Raw genomic sequence first — 12,720 nt, forward strand, 5'->3', positions numbered from 1 at the left:
AAGGATATGAGGTATGTATTGTTTTATAGCCCATTGGGGATAGGTCCAAACTGCTCTCTTGAATGATTGAATCAGTTCACAACTTCCCCACCAAGGCACCTTTCCCATATCTCCTCCAAGTTTGTCAGTCCCTTTTTTTTTATCATAATAGCCAATCTGATAGGGGTGGGGTGGTACCTCAGAGTTTTGAAATTTGCATTTCTCTAATAGTGATTTAGAGTGTTTTGCATGACTAAAGAGAGCCTGAATTATCTTATTTGAGAACTGCCTGTTCATATACTTTGACTGTTTATCAATTGGGGAATGACTTGTATCCTTAAATATTCAACTCCTTTCACTAAATATTTGAGAAATGAGGCCTTGATTAGAGCGACTTATAAAAAGTTATTGCACCAGTATGATCACTGAGCATTATTTTCTATCCTATTTTCCTGTTTAGGTCCTAATCTCCGTCTCCCCCAATTTGCCCTCTTTTCTTTTGGTGCCTCCCCATCTCCTTCCCCTCCTCCTTTCCTATAGGATAAGACAATTTTCTATACTGAATTGACTGTGATTGTTCTTCCCTCATTCAGCTAATTCCGAGGAGACTAAGGTTCACTTACTCTCCTCTCCACCTCCCCCAATCTTCCCCTCTACTGCGAATGCTCTTTCATGACTCTTTGTTCTGTAATAATTTACCCCATTCTGCTTTTCCCTTCCCTCTCCTCTCAAAGCATTCCTCTTTCTCATGCCTTAATTTAATTTAATTTAATTTTTTGTAACATCTCATCATATTCTCCTTCTGTCTATGTATAGTTCTAACTGACCTAATAATGACAAAATTCTTTGGAGTTTCAAGAATCATCTCTCCCTGTAGGGGTGTATACAATTTAATCTCATTGTATGCCTTTTGATTTCTCTTTCCTGTTTACTTTTTTATGATTCTCTTGAGTCTTGTATTGAAGAGTTCTTGTATTGAAGAAATTTTCCATTTAGCTCTCATCTTCTCAACCAGGATGTTTGAAATATGGAAATAGGTATTGAACAATGATACATGCATAACCAGTGGAATTGCTTGTCAGCTCTGGGAAAGGGGTGAGAAGAGGGTGGAAAAAATCATGAATCATATAACCACTGAAAAATATAATAAATTAATCATAAAAATAAAATATAATAAAAAGAATGTTTGAAAGTCCTCTATTTCAGTGAATATTCATTTTTCCCCCTGAAGGATTATGCCCAGTTTTGCTGGGTAAGTGATTTTTGGTTGAAGTCCTAGCTCCTTTGCCCTCTGGAATATCATATTCCAGACCCTCCAATCCTTTAATATAGAAGTTGCTAAGTCTTGTGTTATCCTGACTGTGGCTCCATGATATTTGAACTGTTTCTTTTTGACTGCTTGTAAGCTTGTAATATCTTCTCCTTGACCTGGGAGTTATCCTTTTGGGATCTTTTTCAGAAAGTGATAAGTGGATTCTTTTCTTTCCTGTCCTCTGGTTCTAGAATATCAAGGCAGTTTTCCTTGATGATTTCTTGAAAGATGATGTCTAAGCTCTTTTTTTTTGATCATGGCTTTCATGTAGTCCAATATTCTTAAATTATCTCTCCTATATTTATTTTCCTGGTCAGTTTCCCCTATGATATCTTTCACATTTCCTTCTATTTTTCCCTTCTTTATTCTTGATGGTTCATGGAGTTGATAGCTCCCACTTACCCAATTCTAATTTTTAAGACATTATTTTCTTGACTGAGCTTTTGTACCTTCTTTTCCATTTGGCTAATTTCACTTTGTAAAAAGTTCTTTTCCTCAGTGAATTTTTGTACCTCTTTTTCCAAATGACCAATTCTGTCTTTCAAGAAGATTTTCTCTTCAGTGCATTTCTGTATATCTTTTATGCATTTGGTCTGTTCTGTTTTTTAGGAAGTTTTTCTTTTTTGGATTTTTGTGCCTCTTTTACCAATTGGTCTATTCTGTTTTTTAAGATATTAATTTCTCCACTATTTTTTTGTGCTTCCTTTACCAAGCTATTGACACTTGGGGTTGAGTGCAATTCATATTTTTCTTGGAGGCTTTGGATGTAGAAGCATTGATTTTGTTGTCTTCTTCTGGCTTTGCTTCCCTGTCACTAAAATAACTTTCTCTGTTGAGTTCCTTTTTTGTTGTTTGCTCATTTTCCTGCCTTTTTCTTTTCTTTTCATTTTTTTAACTGTGGATTGAGAGCCAGATCTAGAGAAAGGAGGTCCTAGGTTCAAATCTGGCCTCAGACACTTCCCAGCTGTGTGACCCTGGGCAAGTCACTTAACCCCCTATTCCCTAGCCCTTACCGCTCTTTTGCCTTGGAATCAATACACAGTATTGATTCTAAGACAGAAGGTAAGAGTTTAAAAAAAAAGTCATCTATTAATTAGTATAGGTAGATTAGAGCTAGATTGTTGAAGGCCTTGCTAAATTTGTTTAATTAGCCATTGTACATTTTGGGCAAAGCTCTCAACCCTTCCACTGAGCTACCCAGCTACCCCGATAGAGGGCTTTTCAAGATCTTTCTTATAACCCTAGGAGCTAGGTAGTGCAAACAAATATATCATTCCATTTTACTGATGAATAAACTGACGGGCTAGAGAGGAATCCAATCCAGGCTCCCTTCTAACTCCAAGTCTACTGGTTTCCCAACTATACCGCCTTTCCATTATTATTATTATGCTCCAGCCAAACTGCATTGCATGCTATTTCCTAAACATGTCTTGCACTTTCCCACCTTTGGCCTTTGCTCTATAGCAGGGGTCAGCAACCTTTTTGGCCGTGAGAGCCATAAATGCTACATTTTTAAAAATGTAATTTTGTGAGAGCTGTACAGTGCTCACAGTGCATGCTCCTATAATAGTGCCTGAAAAAAATGGACTTTATGGCTCCTGCACAAAGAGCCATATCTGGCCCTCAAAAGAGCCAGATATGGCTCGAGAGCCACATGTTGCCGACCCCTGGTCTATAGTCTTCTTTTTACTGGGGAGGCCCAGAACCTTGTTCTGTTGTGATATTGCCAATCTACAAGGCTCAGTTCAGCTCAAATGCTACCACCTCCATGGAGAATTCCTTTGTGCTTAGGTTGGATTAATCATTCTTTTGTTAGTTTGCATTTACCATGTTCTGCATTTATGGCATTTTTTTGAGGAACTGTCCCAGCTTTTCCAGTAGATTATAAGCACCTTGAGGTTAGGAACCTTGGTTTATTCACCTCTGAATCTTCCAAAGTGTCTATTACAGGGCCTGGCATATCATCAGTAAATGTTTAGTTGAATGACAGTGAGTGACACTCTGTGCACATGCAGCCAGTTGGGCAAAAATGTGGAGAAAAAAAAATTTAATGAGATAAAACTCTTGAGAAAAAGCCCATAGGGGGAGAGGTCACAAAAGGGGAAATGGCAATCCAATAAGACAGATTGTTGGAAATCTAAAGGTTATGGGCACTGTTACGGGGGAAGGAGCTCAGTAGGAATAACTAAGTGGAAAAGGTCAATGGGATAAGGGAGCTACTGAATGAAAGATGTGAACCTATGAAAGCCTTGTGAGATCAGGGAAATGAACAGGAGAGCCACAGAAGGTACAAGAGAGGGCCTGAGGCAGACTGAAGGCAGGCTCAGGGAAGGACACATGCCTGATGCATCCCAAGAGTCACAGGTGACTTCAGAAGGCCTGAGGGAGGGGGAGAGACAGGAAAATAATTGATTAACATGAGAGATGAACCTTGCTGGAAAATTAAATGTATTCCTTGGTCAGTGTTCACAGGAGAAGGGGTAGGGATCAAGAATCTCAATAAATCTCTCTGAAAGAGTGATGTCAGAGCCAAGGAAAGGCTGCCCCTAGCAGGTGACCGGGGGGCAGGCTGGACAGAACCATAGCTGACAGAATCTGTGGAAGAAATGGGCTACAGCAGCCACTTTACATGGAGAGACAAGTGTATCTTGGTCTAGGTAAAGGACAGTATAAAATGTATACAAACATATTTAAAGATCAAAGATATTTTACCATGTACTACTGCTTAAACCTGTGCTCTAACTGGTGTACAATGCTTCCAGCTGAGGAAACTCTCTCCACAGAGGCAGATCAGTAATGGTTCTGGAACTTCTGGTCTTAGAGAGCTTCCCAAGTCACTAAAATGGGAAATGACTTGTCCAAGGTCACAGAACCATTTGTGTGCGCACACATGTGTGAATATGAGACAGGGCTTGAATTCAGAGGTTCTTAACTCAGATGCTGGCTTTCTGTCCATCATGCATACCATGCTATCTCTCAGTTCCAAGCAACATTTCTTTAATATTATTGTGGTTGTTAAAAAATCATAATGGTTAACATTTACATAGCACTTACAACATGTCAGGAACTCTGCTGTGCATTTTACAGTTATTATCTCATTTGATCCTTACAACAATAGTTACTATTATGAGCCCCATTTTTATAGTTGAGGAAACTGAAGTTATGTGGGCAAATGGATTAGTAGCCTTTTCTGATGATAAAGTCCTGGAAATTTCATATGTTTTACATTTTTTAGAAACAGTGACAATATGAAGAAGTCTGATGGCTTTACCTGATGAGATCTTGCACCCGACTATTAAAAGCATCAACTGGTGAGGGCTTGTTTTTTGTTTCCTGTGAAGATGTTTTTGGGGCTGGAAGGCGGCTATTTCCATCTGGCATATTGGAGATCAGGCAGCCAAAAACCACGGCGCTGATTCGGAGAAGTCCTGTGGTCAAACCTTCAAATACTTGCTTATTTGCATTTCTTCCCAAAATAGCATTATTTTCATCTGGAACATAAACCTAAAGAAATTTGATAAATGCATTTTAATGAAAATTTTTTAAAGGAACTGAGGTGATTCTGACAATCTAATCCTAAATCTTTAGGAAATAGTACAAATTAAAATAGAAAATGCACAAACTAGTAAATGAGCTCTTATTAATATGTTTAATATATAAGCAATAATAATGAAATAGAAAGTTATTTGAATAGATCCAATTAAAATATCCCTTTGTGCCATTAATTTGCAGTTCTGAATTACGTTAGGGCAACCTAATTATTCTATTGGAATGAACTATGAAATTCATGTTTATTATGTGAAATATGATTGGTAATTTTAACAACCAACTAACATACCAATCTCAACCCTATGAGTTCTGGGTTTTCATTGACTCCTAGATCAATGACCAATAATTATGGAAATAGTTTATGTGACTGAAAGCTGTCCCAGACTAGGTCTGGGATCCTTTGAGCTCTCCTTCCATGATTGGCTTGTCCTCCTCACTCCTAGCCAATGGCTGAATTCCTACCAATTTTAAAGTTCATTTCAAATGCCAGCTCTCTCAAGAAGCCTTTCCTTAGAGCCTCAGCTGGTCTTGACTTTTTTCCCTGTAGACTCCAGAAAGTTTTCTTACATTTCTTTTCATCATTTATTGTTCTTTGTATGCAGTCCTGGCCCTCTGAGACAGGCACTTGAGAGCAGTCAGCTCTCCCTCTCCTTCCAAGAGCTGCCTGGGCAGTGATTTGGAGAGGACAGTAGAGGAGAAACGGACGTGTTCCTCAAAGCCTCAAGGTCCAGTGGGAGGTGCTGGGATGAGTGGCCCAGGACCCACCTGCTGGAGGAGAAGCAAGGAGAACCATGTGAGCACCGGTACAGGCTCTCCAATGAGAAGCCACTCATTCCTCTTTAGATCCCACAACAGACCCTTTGTGGGACCAGCTGGAGAGAAGGAAGAGGCTAAGCACTACCAGCCAAAGATGTGCTAAAGTGTAGGGTGATGGCCCAGGTGAGAGAGACCCTCCCTTCTGAGGAGGCAAGCTACAACCTAGAGGGCTGTCACTAAGAGGGAACAGGGGGGCATGAATGCCACTGGTGAAAGCAATATAAGGTAGAGGGATCTCACAGGTGAACACTGATCTACAAGCACAAATCCTAGATTTCTGTTTTGTGGTAACCTTCCTCAGCAGGACTATAAGACACGGAGGCTTGACAGATCTTCAGAGGAAGGCATGGCCATTGGGGAAGATCTTGACTCCTTTGAGTAGCCTTTAGAAAATTTTTCTATTGTCTATTCATTGGAGGGGAGTGGTTGTGCTTATAAATTTGACAAAATTCTCTTTAAATATTAGTTATAGGATCTTGAACTGAGAGGCTGTTTATAAAATCTCTCCCCCACCAATTGTCTGCTTTCTTTCTAATCTTGCTTTTAATTTGAAAATAAAACTGTTCTGTACTCATCTCTCTCAGAGAGGGGATACTCTCTACTAGGTCCTAATGGTTCCTTTTCTTACTTGTCCTTTATGGTTCTAAAGTAGAGCTAGACTCTGAGCCACTGACCTGCAAATATAAACCTTTAAACTCAAGTGAATCTCATCTACTTTCCACTCTTGTCCCTACACCATCTCTGAGTGTCACCTTGGGGCCAATCTTGTGCATGCTTTGAAGCAAGGTAATGATGGTGAGCAAACTGAGGACTACCATACAATGGAGGAGGTATTGAAGGAACTAGTACACTACTGCTTTGATGGTATTCAACAAAGCTCTCTACAGCAATGGGAAAAAATGCTCTAAATTACTATAAATTTGGAAAATGCAAATTATTGGCTATTATGACAGAAAAAGAAAATGATAAATATTGGAGAGGATGTGGCAAAATTGGACACTAATGTACTTTTGGGGGAGCTGTGAACTGATTCAACCATTGTGGAAAGCAATTTGGATCTATACCCAAAGGGCCATAAAATAGTATATACCCTCTGACCCAACAAAACCATTACTAGATCTGTATCCAAAAGAGATTAAAAAAATAAAAAGGAAAAGGACCTAACTGTGCAAAAATATTTATAGGAGCTCTTTTATTGTGGTAGCAAAGAATTGGAAAGTGAAGGGATGCTCATTAATTGGGGAATGGTGGAGTAAGTCGTGGTATATTATTTTAATGAAATGCTATTAGGCTGTAAGAAATGACAAGTAGGATGGTTTCAGAAAAACCTGGAAAGACTTAAATGAACTGATGCAGAGTGAAGTAGGCAGAGACAGGGGGCCATTTTATACAGTGACAGCAATATTGTATGATGAATAACTGTGAATACCACAGCTATTCTCAGTAATACAATGATGCAAGATAATTGCAAAGGACACATGATAAAAAATGCTGTCTGCCTCCAGAGAAAGAACTGATGGAACCAGACCAAAACATGCTTCTTTGTTTTTGTCAAGTTTTCTTCCATAAAAGGACTAATATGGAAAATACTTTATACATAATTGCTCATGTAAAATCTATATCAGATTGCTTATTGTCTCGCAAGGGGGGGAAGAGTGAAGAGAATTTGGGACTCAAAATATAAAAATGAAGCTTAATGTTAAAAATGCAATTTTTACATGCAATTAGGAGGACATTTTTTTAAAATAACTGCTTTGACAAATTCTAAATTCAACAGGACACTCTGGCATTTGGAGTCAGAGGAGCAAGGTTCGAATCTGTTTGGAAAACTGACCATGTGACTTTCCATAAGACATATCACCTTCTCTGGGCCTCAGTTTTCTCCCCTTCCAAAATGAGGGAGTTGGAGCAGATAACCTCTGTAGAGGCTCTAATTCAAAGATCCATTTTTCTACCATCAATGCTGTCTTATAAAGTCTGATCCACTTTCAGGATTCTGATCTTTGGAAAATCTGTTCACTCTTCTGAAATTGAGGATAAGCTGAAAATGCTAATTTCTTTAGGATTATTAAAAGACTTTTTTGAGGGAAGCAAATCAGGTTTTCTAATTCTCTGCCACTCCTAGAAAGGCAAGCTTTTTATTACTGCTTAAACAGAAGAGTCTTTCAAAAAGAAATACATTGGTAAAAGAAGCACAGAAAAAATTAATGGATGGACCCATTTTGGAAATGTGGAGGGTAAGGAGGAGAGACAGAGGAAATGATATAAACAAACAGTAATCAAGGAGTGGTCATGACAACAGGAACAGATGGTGAGAGCTGGTTCCTTGCTTTGGTTCTTGACTGAAAACTTATGCTTGGCCAGAGCCATAGCAGAAGGAGCCAAGGAGCAAATGCCAATGGACACTGTTTATGGAGATGTGGCTGATACTGTCTCAGCTGATGACAAGAAGAATGGTTCTGGTTTAATTAACAGTTGCTACAGTGATCACAGAAAAATATGGTTGTGCTAGTGAGGCTCAAAAAATGATTTAAGCAGAAGAGAAATGTGAAGTCTTAGTGCCAGGCTTCTTCAGAGAATACTGTAGGTTCTTCAAAGCAAACTATGAATGTGTAGCAGTGAACTCGGAGTCTGAGTCTACTAATTTCAGAAAACTATTTTAAATGCCCCAAGTGAAATTATAGAAGTTCTTTCTAAAAATAATGAATTTCACCTTGGGAATCATGGAGAATTAACACCTCTTCATAGCTAGATGTAGGGGAGACAATACTGTAAGTGAGGGTCATGTAATCTACCTACATGTGAATCCCAGATATGCCTCTTGGCATATCTTGGACAAGTCACAAGAAATTAATAATGCACACATTAGATGGGAACATCGTGCTGTTTGACAATCCTTTTATCCTATCCATACAGATTACCTATCTAATTTCCAACAGCATATGTTCCAAAACTTGTTCTTCTCTTCCCTGTCCCCCCTCTTACCCCACCACACTTACAGCACTCAGAGCCAGATAATATGAACTCCTTTAGCAGTCCTCTTTAGTTCCTCAACCTGGCTTACTATCGTATCACTATTTTTCATTATGGCCAATTCCTATAGATGGATCACATGGCCAAAAAGATGATGAACTAGCTATATTCTATAAACTCTTCCCATTCCCAAATCTCAGAAGAAAAAAGGAATTCTATATCAACTATAGAGTAACTATGGTAGAATCCACATAAGACAGATCCTCTCATCAAGTAGAACTTGTTAATGCTGAGGGCTTCTGATCGACATTCCCATTCCCAAACCACTTAATGCTCAATACAATGATTTATAAGACAACTTTGAGGATCAGGACTTGAAGTTCAGCTATAGGGCTCTCCAGTGTTCAGTCTGAATCCACCTGATCCTGAAAGAGGCAGCAGATGCCTTTGAGATACAACACAGAGAAGGAGAATTGGGTGTGGTGAAAGATGGAGGCAACATAGAAGATATAGAAGTTGAAAGAAAAAGTCTGAGAACAAAATCTACTGAGTGCATTAGCTTTTTTTTTTTTTTTTTTTTTTTTTTTTAAACCCTTAACTTCTGTGTATTGGCTCCTTGGTGGAAGATTGGTAAGGGTGGGCAATGGGGGTCAAGTGACTTGTCCAGGGTCACAAAGCTGGGAAATGTCTGAGGCCGGATTTGAACCCAGGACCTCCCGTCTCTAGGCCTGACTCTCAATCCACTGAGCTACCCAGCTACCCCAAGTGCATTAGCTTTAATGTTTGCAAGACACACAAAGTCAATGGGTCTACAGACACAATCCAGCTTGATCTAAGACCCTGAATATCAGTCTTTGACAGATTTTTATAGGCAAAAGTAGGAACATAGCTAAATGTTTACAGTTTTCTGTAACATATTTATCCTAAATGATTAATATAATGCTCTAATTATGACTGCATATAATTTCAATTCAACTGATTAGCTTATATGCCAAAGTTTATTTTATTTGGCTATTCAATCACTATCTCTATTAAATCAATAGCTTCAGCTTAAAAGATCAACTCATCTATTAATAATTCCAAATCAATTCTCAATCATATTAATTCCCCCCACCCTTCAACCTAGGGGAAGCCTAGGTACCTCATGGGTTGATAACAACCTAAATGCATACAAGGCAGTCCTCTATGGGTGATGCAAATCCAGTGGGGGCTTTCCACTACTAAGGAGTAAGGATGACATTTGAGGAGAGTTGGGAAAGGGCACAACTGATAACATCTAAATGATTTAGTTTCTGAATTGGTGATTCAAAGAAATCAAGTTACATATAGGCAAAAATATTGGGTAAGCCATAACCCATGCAGGTTTATCACTTTCAGTTCAGCACATTGACAAAAATGCTTTCAGCACAGATGTAATAGGAAGAAAATAAAAAGTCCCTTGTAAAGTTCTGCTGGGTGTCTGGATAGGCAGAAAAAAAAGTTCAGAATTATGAGTCTATAAGTGATGGGCAAACTATCCCCCACGGGCTAGATCCAAGCCTTAGTTTGCCCATTACTGCCTTAAGCAATTCCCTAATCGCTATATCTGGATGTGGGGGCATAGTGATTAGGGAATTGCTTAAGGCAGTGATAGGCAAACTACAGCCTGGATCTGGGGATCTGGCCCGTGGGGAATAGTTTGCCCATCACTGATCTATACTGCAATTCTTTGTGTCAAGGAGTTTTTTCACCTGGTTTTGTAACATTTCTGGGACCATCCAGAGCTCAGGACAGTTCTGAAGTGGCTTTTCATTAAAGATTAACTTCTCAAATTCCAAAAAACACATAGGATGGCTTAATATAAACTTAAGAGCATCTATTTAGAAACACAGAATTTAAAAAAGAATTCTGCCTTTTATATCATATAGACACTAACATTTTGTGTTGCCAATAGTAAGTTTTTATTCTAATTTTCTAATTAGGGAATACTTAGGATCTGACTTTTTAGAATGAACTCTTCTAGGTAAAATTTTGATATGTGCCAATTTTATAATTTAGTATTATTGGCCATCAGTCACCATGTCCTCAGCAGCACTGTTTTGATGGCCTCAATACATTTCAATATCTTAAAAGCAGTGCCAATAGACATAGCAACTTGAGAGTGGAGTTGAGAGAAAAGAAGGATCTGCTTTTTTAAGTCTTTAGTTTCTCACAAAATATTGTGTTTTGCAGTAAATTTTTCATCAGTGAAGTTTATGGAGAGCTTTGTCCTTATACTAATGCTCATCTCCACACAAAGACACTTAGCAAGGTGGTAATAAGAGCAATCTCTTCAGGTATGTGGTATAATAAAGCAGTTAACAGATGATGGGAGAGCACATTTAAGTATATTCTCTTTCTAGCAATTCCTCTTAAGGAATTCTCTACATAGGATACAAGACAAAATCCCATAATTAAGCCTAGTAGCAGTGTCCCCATATACTTGTTAAGTTGATGGATTCTTAGAGTCCCCCAGAAAGAAAAGTGAGTTGGTCAGGAAGGCTGGAATTGGAGACTTGGGGCTAGGTGGGAGCTGAATCTGAGGAGCAAGTGGAAACTGGAGATAAAATACAGACATTGGAGCAAGGAGCTAGACAAGCCGGTGAGTCTTTGGATTTCTCCAAAGAGAAAAGTGAGATGGATGGAGGGTTTCTGGGCTTGGTGGAGCCAGAAAATACTGCAGAGATGCTGGAGTCGTGGAAGAAAAGAGTCCAATCTCAATGTCAGGCTGTTGGCATTCTGGAAGGATTCTTTGTGGTGACCAGCCCAACAATTCTCATTGCTAAACACATTTTGTCTTCCTTTCATTATTGCAGATGGCTAAGAATCAACTTTAATTCAATAGTCAGAAGTAGCCATTGGTCATGCCTAGTCAGGTACGCTATAAAGATTAAGATACTACATGCTTAAACACAAAAGTGTCCAGGATGGTAACTGTGTTAATGCTTTAAACTACTACTTGATAAGGAGATTTTAGTTATTTCTGGGCCTGCAGCAAACAAATATATGTTAATAATTGACAACTCTCATTTGACAAGTATTTATGCAGTATCTATGAGCTAAGAAGCACTGTGCTAGGCATGGAGGGTGATCATACAGACAAGGAAATGGCAGCTCTGAGAAGGCAGATGACTGGCACAGAGTGAGGAGAGGGAGATGCTGGCCTGGAGCCCAGGTCAACATTCTGAACCAGTTTATGCTTCTCAAATGCTTTAGAGGTTACAAAGTGCTCTGCCCATAACAGACCTGGGAGTTCAGGAATTTGCAGGCCAAGTCACTTATTCATAGTGGCACAACTTAGACATGGTAAAGTTAAATTTGTGGCAAGGGGATGGAGCAGAAAGTATCCTGGAATCAGCAGGCTTCGGAGAACCCCCTCCTCTATGGACAGGGGAAAAGGGGAGTTGGCTTCCTTCTTTGGTGAGACTTGCTACCAAAATGAATTTCTATTCTGCTAATCATTTCTGCAGTGAAGGCCAATAATTCTGGTCTCACAATTTTTGTTTTTCTCGGAAGCCATGGGGAATAAGTACCCTGTTGTGCTCCAATGCTCTCCTCAGGAGTCGTTTCATTCTTCTTTGCCTTGTAATACTTATTCCTAGATGCCTGAATATTTTACCTGACTCTGGAGGTTATAGTCCCTTCTGCTCAAAATCTTTAACTGATATTTCTTCCTCCTGAGATCTTTGGTATTTTTAATATTGATCTCTTATTTTCTTCTACTGCTTTCTGACTTTCTCCCCTCTGATAGTGGTTTCCTTGAGGGTTGGATCTCAGACAGTTTTAGCCTCCTCTCATGCTGGGCAATTCATATCTCATCAGCCTTGGTCTTCAACCCAAGTGACTCCTGGACGGGGACAGAATTTGTCTCAGCATATCAGTATGCTGGGGTCTTTCCCTCTGGCTGAGTGGAGTGCCACACAGCTCCTCTTTTGCCCTTTCCCTCAATTTTCTGGCTAAGTTCTCCTGTGGAAGGGAAACCTGCCCCATGTTGCTATCATAGTCTGAACAAATTTCTGTCATCTAGATCTCTATGACTCTGAGATGAGGGGGTTGGTTAGGATAGGGGGTTA

At 39.3% G+C, this 12,720-nt stretch overlaps 1 protein-coding gene across 1 annotated transcript in view; it reads right to left on the reverse strand.

Moving 5' to 3' along the window:
- SCAPER (S-phase cyclin A associated protein in the ER) overlaps window positions 1-12,720 on the reverse strand; it is a 388,867-nt gene that overhangs the window by 77,583 nt on the left and 298,564 nt on the right. The window contains exon 29 of the mRNA XM_044660293.1: window positions 4,563-4,795. Coding sequence (XP_044516228.1) covers window positions 4,563-4,795 — 233 coding nt within the window. The remainder of the gene's footprint in view (window positions 1-4,562; window positions 4,796-12,720) is intronic.

This window comes from Gracilinanus agilis, chromosome 2 (genome assembly GCF_016433145.1).
Source record: "Gracilinanus agilis isolate LMUSP501 chromosome 2, AgileGrace, whole genome shotgun sequence".
NCBI lineage: Eukaryota > Metazoa > Chordata > Mammalia > Didelphimorphia > Didelphidae > Gracilinanus > Gracilinanus agilis.